We start from the raw sequence: 20,860 nt of genomic DNA, 5'->3' as shown, positions 1-20,860 counted from the left end.
GACGCAAGTTTTACTACTAAAATACCGGTTTGTACTGACTCGCTGTGACCACTAGAGGGCAGAGAACTATTGTGATTCTGAATTAGTTTAACTCGTTTTTGGTGTCGACTCGGCTTCAAAAACACGGAGCATTGTACAGAGAGAAATACTATGTCAGCGGTTAATTTTCAACGCTCAACGGTCGACGATGAAAGCTTTTATTTTTGAAATTATTACCGGAAATAAAACCGTTTAGTCATATCCGCATTGACGCAGGTTTTACTCTTTACGGTTTTACTATTATACCGTATACGCGTTTTGTAGTGACTCGCTGTGACCACTAGAGAGTCGTGATCCTGAACTAGTTTAACCAGAGACGTTATGGATTTTGGTTTAACCAGTTTTTGGTTATGTCGACTTCAAAAAACCGCAATAAGAGGATTAAAGCATGACATACAGTAAAGTAAAGAAAAACGGTAAAAATAAATAACGGTTTGTTTAACACTCAACTGTCAACGACGCTTGGTATATCTTTTATTTTGAAATTATTACCGGACATGAAACACATATCAGCATTGACGCAAGTTTTACTACTAAAATACCGTTTTGTAGTGACTCGATGTGACCGCTAGAGGGCAGAGAACAATCGTGATTCTGAACTGGTTTAACCCACTTTTTGGTTATGTCGATTTCAAAAAAATGTAGAAAACATGAAGCATTGTTAATTAAAGAAAAACGGTAGAAAGAAATACTAACACGTCAACAGTTTATGAACTTAACGCTCAACTGCCGACGACAACAGCTTGGTATAGCTTTTATTTTGAAATTATTACCGGATGTGAAATAGTTTAGTCATATCCGCATTGACGCGAGTTTTACTACTAAAATACCGTTTTGTAGTGACTCGCTGTGGCCGCTAGAGGGCAGCAAACAACTTTTTTTTTAACGCTTAGCAACTTGATATCTCTCTTGTTTTGAAATTACCGGACATAAAATAATTAGTTATATGTGCATTAACGTAAGTTTTACTATCACAAAAAAATTAAAAGAATAAAAACATATGTGACTCGTTGGGACCGTAGTTAGCAAGCTGCGCTAACGTTTTCAGTTGACAGCAGAAGTGTCATGGTGTGACCGCTAGAGGGCGCAACAAATCTCAACTGTCAAGTTAGATACAACAACTTGGTACAAACTTCCGCTTAGGACCTTTTAAAATAAAACGTTCAAATAACGTTACACATAATTTTAACTTTTTTCCACTTTTTTTAAGATTCAAGATTCTTATTGTCAATTCAACCAAATGTACTAGACATACAGATGAATCGAAAACGCCGTTTCTCACTGTCCTATGGTGACAAAATAAAATACAATACACAAGACAGGACATGACCTAATGCTAAAGTAAAAAGATCAGGAGAGAGTATTTTTCAGTATTTAATTATAAATGTGTTTCAACCAAACATTGTGAAACATTCACGGATAAAAGAGACACAAAGAGATATTTTGGATTAACATTTATTCATGAAAAGGTCGTGTGTAGACCACAGAGTTCATTAATGACAAGTGTCCATCCAGACATGGTGGCGACACAGGAGGGAAAATACAGCACACAGCTAAACCACAGTCTTTAAAAAATAAAATCAGTGCACAGATAATCTTACAAAGATTGCATAATATAAAGAAAGGTTATAAAATTTCCCAGAAATAGTGCAATTTTTTACCACCACCAGGAAAATAAAACGAAACCCGCTCCACTGTGATTCCAGTTTCCTCGGCGCTCCACTTCCCACAGAGTCAAACAATGTTTTGGTTTTTCTTCGTGTGAATCTCTTCTGACTGGATGTGTGGGCTGAGAAGAAGTGCAAAGCCGCCGGCGTGTTGACGGCTACATGTTAGTGACACCGAAACAACAAACACAGAAAAACACATGAAGCTCGGAGTGAAGTGAACACAACATTCACAGAAACACAAACTTTTTCATTGCACATGGGAAAAACAAAAAATATAATCTGTGAATATGAGAGAAACAAACGAAAAAAAACCTCGTCCGTCCTCCATCAGTCAGTTTTCATTTGTCCTGCTGAGGGGAACAAGGCGACAGGAGTGCAAAATGAACACTGACAGGGTTTAAATAAAGTTTTCACTTGTAGAAAACGGGCCTAGTAACACGTCCATCAGTGCGTGAACAGAGTGTTTTTAATGTGTGTGTGTGGAAGTCTGTGGTGCAGCCTCGGACTCAGACTCAGAAACTCCAGTGAATCGATTTGAGACGTCGCAGGTTCAAAAAGCAGCAAAATAAAACAAAGTGAATGAAGCTTCTCCCAGACACCGCGTGCAAAACAGAAACAGAAAAACCACCAGGAGGAAACTTCTGCGACGGAAAAAAACGACTTTATGTTGGACGTTTGATTCAAAAACGTTTAAAAACCTTCAAGTAAAAACCTCAACACACACGTCCTCTGTGAGTGACTCTTTATCATTATTATTATTGTGCTATCCTCCCTCGCCACTCCTCTCTCTACAAGACATCGTCACCTCAACGTCGTGAAAAAATTACAATTTATCGGTTCCTCCGACGCAACTGCTCATATAAAGACCAGATAGATGATGCACACTGCAAAAACTCAACATCTTTCCAAGAATATTTGTCTTATTTCTTGTCAAAATGTCTCAATTTTAGTCAAAACTAATCTCTTTCCACTTAAAATAAGACTCATCACCTAAAAAATTAACTTGTTTTTAGATCATTTTCACTTGTTTCAAACAAATTTTCACTTGAAATAAGTAGAAAAATCTGCCAGTGAAAGCTGAAAGTTTTTTGTGCTTGTAATAAGAAAGAAAAACTTGCTCCACTGTCAGATTTTTCTACTTATTTCAAGTGGAAAATTAGCTTGAAAAAAGTAAAAAGTTTCAAAAAACAAACTACTTTTTAATGTGATGAGTCTTATTTTAAGTAGAATGAGATTTATTTTGACTAGAAACAAGACAAATATTCTTGGTAAGATTTTGAATTTTTGCAGTGTGCAGGAATAACTGCAGCTACACACAATGTTACGCAACACAGTAAACAGTCACACACACACACACACACACACACACACACACACACACACACACACACACACACACACACAGACTGAAAAAGGAAACACACACAGCTGCTGCATGAGTCAAAGTGGCACCAAAGTGAAAACGGCGAAACGTCACGAACTCTCTGGACGTACATTCAACATCTGTTCGTCAGAAAGAAGAAAAAAAAACAAAAACAAAAAAAAAACTTGGGAAACGCGTCAACGAATGAGCGACGGCCACCTGCAGCCTCAGGCCCCGCCCCCCTCCACCGGCGCCTCCACCTGATTGGCCGACGTCTGACGAGTGCTACATGAACTGCTGCATCTTCTACACTACAGAGAGAGAGAGAGAGAGAGAAGGCCACAGGACAAAGACGTCCGTCCGTCCATCCATCCATCCGTCGCCTCCACGTCCCTAAATATAATCGTGCATGCGGAGACACTCAGTTTTTGTTTTTTTTGTTTTTTTTAAAAGTGTGTGTGTGGACGTTCACACGTGCACGGCGGCGTGAAAACGAGGAAGAAGGAGGAACTCGTCTCCTCTGAAACATCGACTCCACTAAAACTATGATGCAAAACTACAACATGCTACTGTGTCTCTGGGAGGAGGAGGAAGATGAAGAGGAGGAGGAGGAGGAAGAAATAGCAGGAGGAAGAAGTGAAAGAGGGAGGAGGAAGAGGAGCGTGAAGAGGAAGAGGAGGAAAAGGAAGGGGAAGAAGGAGGAGGAGGAAGAGGAGGAGGAAGAGGAGGAAGAGAAAGAGGAAGAAGAGGAAGAGGAGGTGTGTTGTGTGTTGCTGCTTTGGTTCTGGTTGTGGATGGATTCTGATTCTGGTTCTGGTCGTGTTTCTAAAAAACTGTTTCACAAAAAACACAACGGACAAAAAAACATCTGAAGGATAAGAAGAAGACGAGCAAACAGACAGTTGGTCCTCCACCGAGGAGGAAGAGGAAGAGGAGGAAGAGGAGGATGAAGAGGAGGAGGAGGAAGATGAAGGTAACAAATCATAAATATGACGTCATGTCTCTATTTCCATATTTTTTCCCTGTGACGATAGAAAACACCGTAGAAACGTCGTCGACGACTCGTCGCTCGGCAACGCTGGACGAGGGAAACACACACACACACACACACACACACACACACACACACTCAGTCCGTCCCAGTGTGTGCTAAGCCCCGCCCCCTGACCCCTCAGGGCCGTTCCCATTGGTCCGTTTCAAGGCGGCCGTGGCGGTGCAGCAGGACGCTGGCGTTGAGGAGGAACATCCAGTTCGATCCGGTTCCAGTCCAGTTCCGGTTCGATCCGGTTCCCAGTCCCCGGTCCGGGTCCGGTCCGGGTCCGGTGGATCGCCGGCCCGATTCCCCAGAGCTCAGAGCTGGTGGACGATGCTGTCTGTGTGGTGGTGGGACACGGTGGCGGCAGCGGCGGCGGTGGCGTCGGGACGGAGACGCTGCCACTGGAAGGTCGTGCTGAGGGAACCGAGCTCGTCCTCCTCACTCTCCTGCTCCTTCGCAAACTCCATGAACACCTGAGGAGACGCAGGAGGAGAAGGAGGAGGAGGAGGAGGTGAGTAGTAGTAAACCTTTATTTTACCAGGCAAGAATTGCTAAGAATCCATTCTTATTAGGGCAATGGCCTGGTAGGAGGTGAAAGACCTCCTAAGGGGAGAGGGAGAAGGGGAGTATAACATTAAAATATAGACAATAAAAGCACACATGTACAACAGTGACACAAAAGAAGGAAGAAATAGAGACAATAGGCCTAACATATAGCAATGACATACCACAAAGTGACAGATAATTTGACGTACAGTGACATACAACAAGTTATGTAAGGACAGAGGTATACTGCATGTAAAAACAGTGATACTAGACAACCATAAAAGAGACAGTAACAGAACAACAACAGTAACAGACGGTGTTAGTGAGGTGACAGGATCAGAGAGAGCTTTGGCTGGGACAGCTGCAGGTATACTTTAAGGATTTAGTTATGACATGTTTGAAGGAGCTGACAGAGGTGAGAGTTTGTAACTGTAAGGATTTTTGATTCCTGTCGGCGGCCGCAACCTGGAAAGAGGAACGGCCCAGGGAAGAGTGTTCCCTCGGGGCATTTAACAGGATGAGAGGGGCAGAACGGGTGTTGTGTATAGGGGGAGGGCGCAGATGCAAGAGCTGGGTTAGGTAGGGAGGAGTAAGACCTAGGAGGGTTTTGAATACCAGCATCAACCAGTGGGTGTTGCGCCTGGTTTCCAGGGGGGGCCAGTTTGCCAGGGTGTAGAGGTCACAGTGATGAGACAGAGGAGGAGGTGAGACAGGAGGAGGCAGGAGGAGGATGAGACAGAGAAGGACAAAGAGACACAAGGGGATGAAGAGATAGAGGAGAAGAAAGAACAGAGGAGGAGGAGAGACAGGAAGAAGAGGAGGAGACACGTGTCTGAGTCTCTCACCTGCTCCAGAGTCGACTGGGAGAAGTTGTACTCCTCGAAGTTGAAGGTTTGTTTGGCTGAAGATGAAGAGAGAGAAGTTAAATAATTAATAACTGGATGAGCTGGACGACGTGCGTGTGTGTGTGTGTGTGCGTGTGTGTGTGTGTGTGACTCACCGCTCTCTAACTGAGAGAAAGACTTGGCCAGAGATTTAACGTCCTCCATCGGGACTTTATAAACCATCAGAGTGGCGAAGCTGCAGAGAGACCGGCAGCAACAGTTAGACAATCATTGGGCTTTTATTTTGAAGGGCATGCATTAACATTTCCTGTATTCCACCTCCTTTGAGCCAAAGGTGTTTCTACAGGAGGGATTCAGTGAAGTTAAAGTTAAAGGGATATGCCAATTTTTTGACCAGCAGATCGACACCATCCTTTCGACTGTGCGTGCAGTAACGAGGGAGATAGAGCCGTATCGCCCGTAATTAGCTTAGCTCAAACGCTGGAAGTGTATGGGTAGTGTTAGCCTGCCTCCACCTAAAGTCATCAGAGAAACTCTTCAGCAACTCTAAACGGAAACCGGCGGGCCGATCTTCGTCTCAGAGCTGACAAAACTCTCCGGTAAGGCATCTTGAGCGGTCAAATGCCGCTAACGGGACGAGATCGGTCAAAACGGAGGGTTCAAGCAAAGACGCTTTATTTTGGTTCAAGCTAGCTACATCGAGGGTAGGTTAGCTTCCTATTTCAAAGTAAAAGCACAAATTCTATCGTCATGGTTTTCTGTATGTAAAGGGCAACGGGTGTTTTATTTTGTGAAAGTAACCGGAAGTGCGTTGGTCACAACGGCTAGCTTGAGTAGCGCTGAATTTGTCAGTACAAAATAGTAAACAGCTGGTATTTAGACAAATTAACGACACACTGCTGATCTAAACGGCTACTTTCTCACCTAAACATGTTTGAAATGTGGATAAAGTGATATATTTACAGAGTTTAGAGCTAAAATGAAATCAGCTTCTGACTGCTGGTTTCTGCTCGGGTAGGAGGCAGGCTAACACTACCCATACACTTCCAGTGTTTGAGCTAAGCTAATTAGCGACTTTAGGTGGAGGCAGGCTAACACTACCCATACACTTCCAGTGTTTGAGCTAAGCTAATTAGCGACTTTAGGTGGAGGCAGGCTAACACTACCCATACACTTCCAGTGTTTGAGCTAAGCTAATTACAGGCGATACGGCTCTATCTCCCTTGTTACTGCACACACAGTCGAAAGGATGGTGTCTATCTGCTGGTCATGGACTCGGGAGTGAGGCAAGACACGAAAAAAAAAATATTGGCATATCACTTTAAATGTTCGTGTTTTCTCTTCTTCTTCTTCAGTGGGAGGAAACAGGAAGTGGTTCGGTGACCTCACCTCTCCTGTCGGGCGGCGTGAGGGAAGATTCGGAGGATCTCCTTGTGCAGCAGCGCCACCTGCTGGAGCCCCGTCAGCTCCTCCCTGAGCTTCACCTCCAGGCTGTAGCCACGGCCGTACTTCCCCTTCAGGTGCTGGATGGAGCCGATGCACCTGACACACAGAGAGAGAGAGACACTGTGTTAAAGGCATAGTTCAACATTTTGAAAAATAGGCCCAATGCCATAATCCCTATAGTCATAGCAGTAGGTTCGTTACCTTTAATTGTCGGTGCAAGCTATTTTTTAGAACGGCGGAGCAGAGCCGTGAGCTGCACAGAGCTACGCTACGGAGGCTCATTATGGGATTTCTTGGTTTCCCTCATCAAACTCATCAAATACACAATCCAACAACTCCACAACGCTCTGGTGGACAAGTTGTGAGCTGCACATTCACCACGCTATGAGATAATAACACAACGTTACCACACACAGTTGTTTTAGAGGGAAATTCATGCAAAACCGCTGATGCACGTTGCCTTCAGGGGCAGTTTTTCATCAACAGTCTCTGCATTTCCCTCTAAAACAACTCTGTGTGGTAACGTTGTGTTATTATCTCATAGCGTGGTGAATGTGCAGGTCACAACTTGTCCACCAGAGCGTTGTGGAGTTGTTGGATTGTGTATTTGATGAGTTTGATGAGGGAAACCAAGAAATCCCATAATGAGCCTCCGTAGCGTAGCTCTGAGCAGCTCACGGCTCTGCTGCGCCGTTCTAAAAACAGCTTGCACCGAAAATTAAAGGTAACGAACCTACTGCTATGACTATAGGGATTGTGGCAATGGGCCAATTTGCCAAAAATGCTGAACTATCCCTTTAAACTAAACGCCTCGTCCCAACAGAGCTGCTGGTTCTGACCTGAGTTGCCCCGACACCATGATGGCCACGCGGTCGCACACAGCCTCCGCCTCCTCCATGTAGTGTGTGGTGAGGATGGCGCCTCGCTGACGGTTCTTGAACGCAGCTCGTATGGCTCTCCTACACACACACACACACACACACACACACACACACACACACACACACACACACACACACACACACACACACACACACACACACACACACACACAGAGTCAGACACTAAACTCAGCTCAGCTCCTCCTCTGCAGCTGCAGGTGAAGACGTTTCGTCCTCTCACCACATGCGCTGCTTGGACTTGGGGTCCATCCCCGACGACGGCTCGTCCAGCAGAACGATCTGAGGGTTCCCGATCATACTGAGGGCGAAGCAGAGCTGCAGACGGACGAGGAGGAGGAGGAGGAGAAAACAGGAAATATTCAACAGGAAGTCACACAAGTCTCAAGACAATCTCCAAGATTTAACTTTAGCAGGTTGGTTATAACTGCAAAAACTCAAAATCTTACCAAGAATATTTGTCTTATTTCTAATCAAAATTTAATTTCTAGTCAAAACTAATCTCTTTCCACTTAAAATAAGACTCATCACATTAAAAAGTAGCTTGTTTTTAGACACTTTTTACTTTTTTCAAGCAGATTTTCACGTGAAATAAGTAGAAAAATCTGATAGTGGAGCAAGTTTTTCTTTCTTATTACAAGCACAAAAAACGTTGCTTTCACTGGCAGATTTTTCTACTTATTTCAATTGAAAATTAGTTTGAAAAAAGTGAAAATGATCTAAAAACAAGTTGATTTTTATGTGATGAGTCTTATTTTAAGTGTAAAGAGATTAGTTTTGACTAGAAATGAGACATTTTGACAAGAAATAAGACAAATATTCTTGGAAAGATTTTGAGTTTTTGCAGTGAATCTCAGCAAAATAAAATCAGAAGTCAGAATAAACTCAGTTTATTAAATCCTGTTCTGGTGTGAGTGGGTGTGTCTTTATGTGATGGAGGGATGTGCAGTGCAGTGCATGATGGAAACAAACCAGCTGAGGCGTTTTATAAACTCACCTTCCTCTTGAGTCCTGCTGACAGATTCTTGGCTTGTTTGTTCAGGTGATCCTTCAGCTCCAGAGCGTTCACCACCCTGACGACCACAACGACAACAACAACAACGTCACATCAGCTCATAATAATAACAACTTCATTTATTTAAAAACACAAGTTTACAAGGTGCTTGATAAAAAAGCAACATACAAAGACCACAGGAGACAAGTCACATATAAATGTCACAAGTTATAGGAGATGGAGCAGCCGAGCATTACAGCAACACAGGCAACACAAAACTACAACAATAAACTGAGACCAGGAGGAGTCAAAGTAAAATGCAGGATGCAGTTAATTAGATGAAATGAATAAAAAGGGAGGTAAATATGATAAAAGGAGAGAGTATGGGATAAAGAGTTAAAGTAGAAGAAGGCGTAAAAGTAAAAGTAAAACTAAAAGGCATCAGAGTAAAAGTGAGAAAACTAAAATGAGGCAATAGTGACAGTGAATCTAAAAGTGGGATGTGAAACTAAACCACCTAAGGGAGTAAGGGAACATGAAGACGGGGAATAAAAATGAGAGGAAACAAAATGAAAACAATGATAAAAAAAGAGGATGACATCAGATAAAACCAAGTCTATAAAAGTGATTTAAAAAAACAACAACATCCCTTTAAAACCTGTTAAATGTGGCGCTCACCGTCGGATGATGCCGGGGACGTCCTGTCCTCTCAGGCCTTTGACGGCGGCGTAGATCTCCAGATGCTCCTGCAGCGTGATGCGGGGCCACAGGGGGTTGACCTGAGGACAGTAGCCCACGTGCTCCAGAGGAGAGTCCACGGGACGAAACTCCGTGCTGTAGTCGCCCATCAGCACCTGGACAACACACACACACACACACACACATCAGGTTTCTACTCACACATCTATACATTATATTGTGTGTAATTATTTATTTAAAAGGATCCCCATTAGCTGATGCCAATGGCACAAGCTACAATAGTCTTCCTGGGGTCAGAAGAACCTTACATCGAAAAGAGAAAAAACAGATCATATTTTCAATATCACATCAGTCAAATAGACATCTTAATACGTCATGTTTGCAATAATACTTACAACTGCACACTGGTGCTGTGAAATCTTACATTCTGCACCTTACATTTGATTGCATTTAAACAAGTTGGTAGTAGTCTTAATATCAATCATTCATTTAACAGGGACGAAACAGACGGGACGAAAACAGGGATAAGATATTATACTTTCCAGACTGGATTATTGCTCAGCTGTTAAATAGTGCTTTCTTAGATGGTGTTTGAGTGAGGACTTGCTGTTAGATTGTCGTACATGGAGGGGGCAGTTATTCCAAAGCTTGATGGCACCAAATACAACTGTCCTTTTCAAAGCGTTAGATTTTGGGCATGGTGATGTTATTTGACCATCATCTGCTGATCTAGTGGAATGACTATGAATTTGACTACATCTGATCATTTGATTATGTAAAAACTCAGGTTTAGTGGAATAAACAGTATTGCTGAAGAATGTGACTGTACTTAAGGCCAGCCTTTTTTCTACTTTTAACCATGAGAGTTTACAATGCATACTTTCTGTGTTTGTTCTTATGGAGCAGTGTAAAACAAGTCTGGCAGCTCTGTTCTGGGAAATTTGTAGTTTATTCAGCAGACCTTTTGATGCCGAGGACCAAACAGGTGAGCAATAGTCCAGGTGACTTAAAGGTGTAGTACAGAAATGGCCGTTTGTCCTGTTTGTCGCGCCGAGTTGTCACGAGCTGCAACACGAGTTTACCCGAGTAAGGAAAACGAATTTGATTGGCCGTTATCGAGCGGGCGGGATATTCAAAGCTTGGGGCGAGCCCGAGCTCCATGTGTGTGTGTGTGTGTCTCAGACGTTTGAATGACGGATGACGGATCCAATATCAGTGGCTGGTGAATCGTGTACAGGCTGACGTATAATCCGTGCGCCTGCATTATCCAATGCGAAAACAGAATACCACACTTTGATCCTGGATTTACTCAAAAATAGAATTTTGCACAAAGTTTGGCCTACATCGTCTGATAGATGAGTTATTACACTAATTTTATGACCCAGAGTGGGCTTAAATTCTATTTTCTTTTCTGTACAGCTTTAAAATTAAAGATTTAACTACACTATTCGTGTCATGTGTCGTGTACCTGTCCTGCAGTGGGGTCGGTGTCTCCTGACAACATGTGCATCACGGTGCTTTTTCCTGCTCCGTTTGGACCCAACAGACCCAGAACTTCTCCTGGAGGAAAGAAAACAAACAGGTTGTTGTTAAGTGTTTCTCTCCACAGGAAGCAGCAGAAACCATCAGTCTCCATGACAACGGCTGCCTGCACGTACTGTACCTTTGCGTACGCAGAAGGAGATGTTCTTCGTGGCCACTTTCCTCTTCTTGCTGAAGGAGAAACCTTCTCGTCGGCCTTTGTACTGTTTCCTCAGGTTGCTCACCACCACGGCCGGTTTCTGTCCCCGAGAAGAGACACAACAACAGCAACAACACACAGTGATCACCACATGAACACACACACACACACAGTTAAAATGATGTTCTTTACAGATGAGGCGTTCACTGACCTCCTCGCAGGACTGGCAGGTGAGCGCCTCCTTCACTCGGGCCTTCTCCATCTGAACGTCCTCGTCCTCGTTCAGACCCTCCTCCGGGTTCTTCTCCACTTTGGGTTTGGGCTGGGATGAGATCCTGAGGAGGGTTTTTATTTTATTTTCTCTTTTTATTATGATTTTTCATGTTCATTCACATAACAATTCATTGAAATTACAACCGAATCACGCAGCAATACACAAACAATACAGATAAATGACTGGTCCTCCCTCAACAATACAAAAGTTGAAATTTATAAAATGCTAAATTAAGAATTGAACTCCCTAGAACAGCAATGCTAGACTGCACATTTGTGATACTAAAAAACAAGATACAAAAGGTTTAAAGGGATAGTTTAACATTTTGGCAAATTGGCCCATTGCCATAATCCCTATAGTCATAGCAGTAGGTTTGTTACCTTTAATTGTCGGTGCAAGCTATTTTTAGAACGGCGGAGCAGAGCCGTGAGCTGCTCAGAGCTACGCTACGGAGGCTCATTATGGGATTTCTTGGTTTCCCTCATCAAACTCATCAAATACACAATCCAACAACTCCACAACGCTCTGGTGGACAAGTTGTGAGCTGCACATTCACCACGCTATGAGATAATAACACAACGTTACCAGACAGAGTTGTTTTAGAGGGAAATACAGAGACTGCTTGATGAAAAACTGTCCCTGAAGGCAACGTGCATCAGCGGTTTTGCATGAATTTACCTCTAAAACAACTCTGTCTGTCCGCCGTTCTAAAAATAGCTTGCACCGACAATTAAAGGTAACGAACCTACTGCTATGACTATAGGGATTATGGCAATGGGCCAATGGGCAAATTTGCCAAAATGTTGAACTATTCCTTTAAAAAATGTCATAAATGATGTCAATCCACTGCAGGTTTGTCTAGTTTTAGCAGCTTCCTTGTTATGGCTTTCCAACAAGCAGCACTTCACTCTTTTTTCGTGTTTAAATCACATCTCACCTGCAGAACTGGTCGTTTTTCATCGTCCTCCCTCCGTAGTGGATCTCCAGCCAACGCAGCAGGAAGAGCAGCAGGATGCACTGGAGATAGGGCTGCACACACACACACACACACACACACACACACACACACACACACACACACACACAGATTCAAGATGAGCTGCCTCCTTGTTTGTGCTTTGGTTGGTTGGATGATTTCAGATGAGATACGTACAGCTACGACTGCAATGAGCAGGTTCTTCCACAGGAAGTTCTCATCATAGAGAGACGGGAGGAACGTCGCCTGAGGAAAGAAAGAACAACGAACAGTTTATATTGTTTCATTTAGATGAAAGTGTAAATACAGCAGGGAAAATAAGTATTGAATGCATGAACATTTTTCTCAGAAAATATATTCCTAACGGAGCTATTGACATGAAATTTTAACCAGACGTCGGCAACAACCCAACTAATGCACACATACAAAGAAATCCAAACATTTATGTCCATAAATAAAGTAATGTGTAATAAAGTGAAATGACACAGGGAATAAGTATTGAACACATGAAGAAAAGGAGGAGGTGCAGGAAGGTAAAGAAGCAGCTGGAGTCTGTCATCCTGTGATTAATCCTAATCAATGCAAAGTAACATCAGCTGCTTTAGTCCAGTTGACGCCTATGAAAAGGTTTCTCATCACCAAGGTGTCACACCAGAGGCGTCTCATCACGGGGAAAAGCAGAGAGCTTCTCCAGACCTTCAGAAACTGATGCTGCAGAACACACTGATGCATCGGTTACAGACGTGTCCTGAATGCACCGTTTTATCTCTTAGTGCCGTTAAACTGGAACTAAAAAGAACATGTCACAGCCAAAAGAAAACTAGAACTGCAATTAGCAGGGACAGTTTTTTAAAAAAATCAATGAGTAATGCATTTAACCGCCATGCCATCTATGCATGTTCACCATGCAAGTCCATTGACGCGTTCAATACTTATTTTCCCGGCTGTATATGGTTTATTTCCCCTATAATTGACACAAATTAGACCACGGACCCCCATTGGACAAAATCTTGAAGCGAACACCAGAAATACACAAATATTTGTTCCGAGACTGAATAAAGTTTTGTACATTCAAATTAGGGCCAATGGCGTGAATTTTTGGAAACACTATACAGAAATTCTCTGGAAAAAAGAAGTGGTACAATTTCTCCAAAAACATTCAAACATTTCTAGGAAGAAGTGGTACAATTCTCAAAAAAATATATATAATATTTTCTAGAAAAAAACAGGTAAAATTTCTCAAAGAAAAAAAAGTTTTTTAAAAAAAGTCTAGAAAAAGTGGTAAAATTTCTAAAAAATCATTCTCAAAAAAAAAAATAAATAAAAATAAGTTGAACAATTCTAGAAAAAAGTGGTAAAATTTCAAGAAAAAGTTGGGGGTCCCCGGACCACACGTTGGAAACCACTGTCCTATAGATCAAGATAAACTGGTTCAGGGCGGTGTGTGGCGCATTGGGTAGAGCGGCCGCCCCATGTAGAGGATACAGTCCTCAATGCAGGTGTCCCCGGTTCGAATCCCGCGTCGGGCAGTCCTTTCCTGCATGTCATTCCCCCTCTCTCTGCCTCCCCATTTCCTGTCTATCTCTACTGCTTGCTATCAAATAAAGGCAAAAAGCCCAAAAAAACATTAAAAAAATAAATAAATAAATAAAAATAAACTGGTTCAGTCTGAGCTGCTTCCTATGGTTTTATATAAGAGTGATAATCAGATCTGCTGCATCATGGTGTCGATGTGCAGCCAGACAGAAAGTGCAGACTCGGTGTCGTCGTCACAGAGAGAAACTCCTCCGCATCAAACAGAGATTCATGCAGGTTTAAATAAAAAAGACAAGAAGCCAAACAGACGTGTGTGTCTCCTCCTACCTTGGTGATGCAGTTGAGACATCCCATCAGAGGATACAGAGGGTTGAAGAAGCACAGCAGGTTGTGCATGTTTCTGGTCAGACCCGGGCTGTCGTTCAGAAACGACAACTGAACCAGAGACGCCGACACCACGCACACCTGAGACACAAGACACAAGGCATAAGGCATTCATTCATTCATTCATTCATTCATTCATTCACTCTTTTATCCTCTTTTAGAACAACTGGTGACATCTTCGTCGTCTCTCACCATCATGGAGATGACGGAGAAGAAGTCTCTGTTGCTCTGGACTCGAGCGAAGCCGAAAGAAAAGACGTAAGTGAAGAGGATCATGGAAGGACCGAAGCCGACGATGCACAAGACCTGAGAGGAGACAAGAAGAAGAAGAAGTCATAAAAATCATTACACTGTGTTAAAGGGATACGCCAACTTTTTTTTTTTCCGTGTCTTGCCTCACTCCCGAGTCCATGACCAGCAGATAGACACCATCCTTTCCACTGTGCGTGCAGTAACAAGGGAGATAGAGCCGTATCGCCCGTAATTTCAAACACTGGAAGTGTATAGGTAGTGTTAGCCTGCCTCCTAAGCTCTAAACTCTGTAAATATATCACTTTATCCACATTTCAAACATGTTTAGGTGAGAAAGTAGCCGTTTAGATCAGCAGTGTGTCGTTAATTTGTCTAAATACCAGCCGTTTACAGTTTTGTTCGGACGAATTTGGCGCTACTCAAGCTAGCCGATGTGACCAACGCACTTCCTGTTACTTTCACAAAATAAAACACCCGTTGCCCTTTACATACAGAAAACCATGACCATAGAATTTGTGCTTTTACTTTGAAACAGGAAGCTAACCTACCCTCGATGTAGCTAGCTTGAACCAAAATAAAGCGTCTTTGCTTGAACCCTCCGTTTTGACCGATCTGGTCCCGTTAGCGGCATTTGACCGCTCAAGATGCCTCACCGGAGAGTTTTGTCAGCTCTGAGACCAAGACCGGCCCGCCGGTTTCCGTTTAGAGTTGCTGAAGAGTTTCTCTGATGACTTTAGGTGGAGGCAGGCTAACACTACCCATACACTTCTAGTGTTTGAGCTAAGCTAATTAGCGACTTTAAGTGGAGGCAGGCTAACACTACCTATACACTTCCAGTGTTTGAGCTAAGCTAATTAGCGACTTTAGGTGGAGGCAGGCTAACACTACCTATAGACTTCCAGTGTTTGAGCTAAGCTAATTAGCGACTTTAAGTGGAGGCAGGCTAACACTACCTATACACTTCCAGTGTTTGAGCTAAGCTAATTACGGGCGATATGGCTCTATCTCCCTTGTTACTGCACGCACAGTCGAAAGGATGGTGTCTATCTGCTGGTCATGGACTCGGGAGCGAGGCATAAAAAAATGTTGGCGCATCCCTTTAAAATGTCCAACAGTGCTGTGTTTTCCTACAGCATTTGAACTCACCACGGCTGTGAGGTTGCTGGACGTGAGCAGGTTTCCAGTGTGGAAGGAGAAGAGGATGGTGGTCATGCAGGACAGGATCAGATAGTAGAAGGGGATGTCGACGGCGGCCTGACCGCACCAGTACGCCGACGGGACCAGACCCGAGATCCGCAGCGTGGAGCGGCACTTGATCTGGACAGGAAATAAAATAAATAAATAAATAACACTGCAAAAACTCAAAATCTTTCCAAGAATATTTGTCTTATTTCTTGTCAAAATGTCTCAATTTTAGTCGAAACAAATCTCTTTACACTTAAAATAAGACTCATCGCCTAAAAATTAACTTGTTTTTAGATCATTTTCACTTGTTTTAAACAAATTTTCAATTGAAATAAGTAGAAAAATCTGATGGTGAAAGCAAGTTTTTTGTGCTTGTAATAAGGAGGAAAAACTTGCTCCACTATCAGATTTTTCTACTTATTTCAAGTGAAAATCTGCTTGAAAGTAGTAAAAAGTGTCTAAAAACAAGCTACTTTTTATGTGATGAGTCTTATTTTAAGTATAATGAGATTTGTTTTGACTAGAAATAAGACAAATATTCTTGGTAAGATATTTGAGTAATATATTCATATCCTATGGTCTTTAGAATAAAAAGAAATGAGCAGCTTCATTATCGGAGCAGCTCAAACTCTCTGGACCTGGAGATTCTGCTGAGTCAGCACTTTACAACAGAGAGAGAGAGGGGAAAGTAAAAGTCAGTGGAGCCTCAGAGCAGAACAGGTGAGGCTGCAGCAGTTTGCACAAATGTGCAAGTCAAAGTTGAACTCCTAAGCTGCAGAGGGATTTATCTCTGTGGCCACAGTGAAGCCACCAACTCTGAAATCAACTCATTACCTCCTCTCTGTCTCTCTCTCTGCCTGTTTCTCTCTCTCCATTAAAACCAAAACGTCATAAAAAATAATCCTAACTAACTGAAAATCCCTGAACTGTTGCGGTGGAGCACTTTTGAACATTACATCATCATCATCTTCCTGAAGAGATTAAAATAAAATCACAGTCACCTCTCGGTCACGAGTGTGGTCCATGGCGAAGTACGCGGGCATCCCGGCGGCGAGCATCCCCAGGATGATGGCCTCGATGTAGACCAGCGCGTAGGATGTCGCATCTGGGATTTGCTGAAACATAAAGGTAAAAAAAAAACATCTTTAAAAAAGGTATAATGCGTAGGAATTAGGATGTTGCATTCACCTGAAATGGGGACAGACAATCAAAACAGACATCAAAATCGGCCCACTGGCAGTTAAAATCTGGTCACTTCCGGTTTAGACAGCCATTTGAATTTTGAAAATGTCAGAAATGGATTCAGCATCATCAATAACCCCTAAAACCACTCCAATATTGCCCAGATCAGCCAAGTCAATTTTGTTGAAATATTGCCCATATGGTAGGCAATTATGCTAATTTACGCTAATTGTGTCTGTTATGCTAATTGCCCAATATGTATATAAGTTAGCATCCGGCAGTTTCTGAATACTGGGGACCCATAGTATATATTTCTAACATAAAACTTTGGGGTACTCAACATTTCCGGGTACTCATTGTTGCCAAGTAGACTATTTCATTTGTATGCAGCTGTGATTCACCTTCAGTGAAATACGTATTTATGAAAGACAGATTTGATTTTTGCTAATAAAAAGCCAAATAAGTTAAACACTGGGGCTTTAAAGGGTTCAACAAAACAGGAAACGTGAGATCATACGCATCAGGCTGTGAAACACTCACATAATCGAAGGGTTTGGTCCAGGTCCTGATGTGTCCGGTGCCGTTCAGGCCGCGGAGGAGAGCGTTGCTCAGCACGTTGACGGCCATGGGCAGCGAGTGCACCGTGGTGCTGTTGAACGCAACGCTGTATCTGAAACCCTGTGAGCAGAGAGAGAGAGAGAGAGACAGTGAAGGGTTAACGAGTGTCGGCAGGTGAACGGCTCTTCATCTAAATAAAAAGCTCTCGGCTGGAGGACGAGGCCCTCGACCAGAGGACCCTTCATCTGGAACAGCAGGAGGAGGAGGAAGAGGAGGAGATCTGGTTATCAAAACTAAATTCAATATGTCCAACTTTATTTATTTATTTATTCTTTCAACATCACATAGGTATTTATTGCACACACCACAAAATGTTGTGTCAAACTGTGCCACATTACAAGCCCCTTTTTTTGTCCTGTCCGTTTTGTTTCATCTGTTTTGTTGATGCAGGGCTCTGCCTGTTTACTTGCTTTTTATTTTTGTCATTAGTCCTTTTTGTCAGGGATTATTTTTTCTCATCTTTTGTAAACACAAGGAAACATAATTGTCGACTGTTAATTTCTTTGTTATGTTATTGGTTTACAAATAATACAATAACTTATACGGCAGAACGTGTTATGTAATAATAATAATAAAAACATATTTTTCTCTGTGAGTAGAAAAAATAAAGCATTGGATTTTTTTTTTTTTCCAAACACATGAATGCATTTTGTAGTGGATACAAAATGAACATGATGAAAACATTGAGATATTTTGATGATGAGCTGCAAAAGAAGCTGCTCTGAGACAAAAGCCTTGTTAAAAGATATTATTTCCTCCTGGTTGTCGCTGAAAGTGGGACACACATTTTCAACTGTTGCCTCCTTTAACGGTGTCATTTTGCATGACTGCATTGCATGATTTAAATTTCTGTCTTCTTTCTTTCTTCTTCTGAGCGGTGTCCTTTTTCACTTTACATGATTATGGTTAAAAAAAATAACAACTGTTTGTTGGTTTAAAATGACCACGATAGCGATGCTAATTCCCGTTAGCCTGTCTGTAATGTTTTAGGCTTCAGTGCTTCGGGTTCAGTTCGGTTGAAACTGAATCTTATCAAAAAACCCAAATTCGTCAGAATCCGAAACCAATTCCTGGATTTGTTTAGAGCTGCAACAATTAATCGAACAATAATCGATTATTAAATTAATCGTCAACTATTTTGATAATCGAATAATCAGTTTGAGTAGTTTTTTTTTTAATTCTCTGATTCCAGCTTCTTAAATGTGAATATTTCTGGTTTCTTTGTTCCATTATGACAATAAACTGAGTCTCTCTTTGGTTTGTGGACAAAACAAGACATTTGAGGACGTCGTCTGGTGCTTTGGGAAACACTGATTGATGTTTTTCAACTTTTTATTGACCAAACAACTAGGCCTGACCGATAAATTGTTTAAATAATCAACAGATTAATCGATAATGAAAATAATCGTTAGTTGCAGCTCTAGATTTGTTAAACTCCTGCTCTTTACGGCCCTGCAGCAGATTATATAGATGAAGTGCAAGTGCAGTGTACTGTAGGAGAAATCGATTGCATGATTTAAATTTCTGTCTTCTTTATATATACAGTATATATATATAAAAATAATCTTTAAACAGAGTGTGATGGCTACTTTATATTTGTGTGCAGCATTAAGCGCAAAATAAAGGACTCAAAACACTGCATGAAATCTGACTCAATCAACATCAAACAAGGTAAAACTTTCCACTATGTCCGACGTTAAAGTGACCTTGTTAGATCCCGTGACGTTGATGGCGGCGCTGTGCGGGGCGGCGGCCATGTAGTCGCCGTGCTTCATCGTCTCCACCTTGATGTCCTGAGCCTCCAGGTTGTGCATGAAGTCAGAGATATCGGAGCCTGTTGGCAGCAGGAGAGAGAACGGCAGCTCTTATCGATTATACGTCACAATATTTACAGCTGATCAGGTCAGATTGTAATAAAACCCTGACAGAGGAAGAAGAAATAATCGCCTGCACTGCAAAAACACAAAATGTTACCAAGAATATTTGTCTTATTTCTTGTCAAAATATCTCATTTCTAGTCAAAACCAATCTCTTTCCACTTAAAATAAGACTCATTACCCAAAAAATAACTAGTTTTTAGATCATTTTCACTTGTTTCAAACTAATTTTCAAATAGAAAAATCTGCCAGTGAAAGCAAGTTTTTTGTGCTTGTAATAAGAAAGAAAAACTTGCTCCACTGTCAGATCTTTCTACTTATTTCAAGTGAAAATCTGCTTGAAAGAAGTAAAAAGTGTCTAAAAACAAGCTACTTTTTAATGTGATGAGTCTCATTTTAAGTAGAATGAGATTTGTTTTGACTAGAAATGACATTTTGACTAGAAATAAGACAAATATTCTTGGTAAGATTTTGAGTTTTTGCAGTGTGCATCCTCTCACTACAAGGTTTGTGTGTGTGTGTGTGTGTGTTGCATCTATCTCGGTCTCACCTGAGGAGTTCTGCACCAGGAGGCTGGTGCTGTATCTCCGCGGCGACTCGTTCCTCTTGAGGAGGTAAATGGGCAGAAACTGTCGGTCTGGAGAGTGGATCTGGATGTTTCCTGTGGCCAGAGACAGAACCAGCACGGCAGCCACGAACACCAGGAACAAGGCCAGACTGCAACACACACAACATTTATTATAACTGTAAAAATAATAATGTGCAATAATAACTTTCACCACTGTTTTGCATTTGAACAGAATTAACGCTCACACTCAGGACATTTAAGTCATTCAGGATACTTTAGTATTTTTTTTCCCTCATTCAAAACAAGGTGAAATTATTTCACAGAGCAGATAAAATATCTGCCTGTAAGTATTATTGGATGTGTTACTTTTGCCATGTTTATGGTTTGAAGAAGGTCACAATGACCAAAAACTTGCAATAAATTGATATATGCACAGTGTTTTGAGTGTGCGGTTGCTATTTTGTTGTTTTCTAAGTTTCAAAGTTTTTCCTACGGATGAGCGTTGGCCTTTTTCACTTTACATGTTTATTAGGGGTGTAACGGTACACAAAAGTCACGGTTCGGTACGTACCTCGGTTCAGGGGTCACGGTTCGGTACGGTTTCGGTACAACAGACACTATTGAATGTAAAACTAAAATCTGTCTTGTGTTATAAAAGTAAAAAAAAAAAATAGAATATAAAATGAAACAAGTGCATTAGGGGTGTTATAATACCATTCATTAATTCTAGAGGAAAAAAACTTGCACTTGACAACTGACAACTACTATTTAAAAAAAACAAACAAACAAG

General features: G+C 41.9%; 1 protein-coding gene across 3 annotated transcripts in view; it reads right to left on the bottom strand.

Moving 5' to 3' along the window:
* Positions 1-3,993: 3,993 nt before the first annotated feature.
* Positions 3,994-20,860, bottom strand: part of abca5 (ATP-binding cassette, sub-family A (ABC1), member 5) — a 52,393-nt gene continuing 35,526 nt past the window's right edge. For all 3 annotated transcript variants that reach the window (XM_083994370.1, XM_083994368.1, XM_083994369.1), the window contains 20 exons: positions 20,053-20,219; positions 19,332-19,459; positions 17,548-17,685; positions 16,827-16,940; positions 15,787-15,957; positions 14,581-14,694; positions 14,332-14,469; positions 12,646-12,714; positions 12,430-12,521; positions 11,430-11,553; positions 11,201-11,318; positions 11,006-11,097; positions 9,517-9,692; positions 8,842-8,917; positions 8,068-8,162; positions 7,785-7,904; positions 6,889-7,041; positions 5,655-5,734; positions 5,500-5,555; positions 3,994-4,581 (listed from right to left, as the gene is read on the bottom strand). In XM_083994370.1, coding sequence (XP_083850496.1) covers positions 4,423-4,581; positions 5,500-5,555; positions 5,655-5,734; positions 6,889-7,041; positions 7,785-7,904; positions 8,068-8,162; positions 8,842-8,917; positions 9,517-9,692; positions 11,006-11,097; positions 11,201-11,318; positions 11,430-11,553; positions 12,430-12,521; positions 12,646-12,714; positions 14,332-14,469; positions 14,581-14,694; positions 15,787-15,957; positions 16,827-16,940; positions 17,548-17,685; positions 19,332-19,459; positions 20,053-20,219 — 2,380 coding nt within the window. In that variant the 3' untranslated portion in view covers positions 3,994-4,422. The remainder of the gene's footprint in view (positions 4,582-5,499; positions 5,556-5,654; positions 5,735-6,888; positions 7,042-7,784; positions 7,905-8,067; positions 8,163-8,841; positions 8,918-9,516; positions 9,693-11,005; positions 11,098-11,200; positions 11,319-11,429; positions 11,554-12,429; positions 12,522-12,645; positions 12,715-14,331; positions 14,470-14,580; positions 14,695-15,786; positions 15,958-16,826; positions 16,941-17,547; positions 17,686-19,331; positions 19,460-20,052; positions 20,220-20,860) is intronic.

Source organism: Trachurus trachurus, assembly GCF_905171665.1.
Source record: "Trachurus trachurus genome assembly, chromosome: 19".
Classification (NCBI taxonomy): domain Eukaryota; kingdom Metazoa; phylum Chordata; class Actinopteri; order Carangiformes; family Carangidae; genus Trachurus; species Trachurus trachurus.
This window is presented reverse-complemented; position numbering and strand designations above follow the sequence as displayed.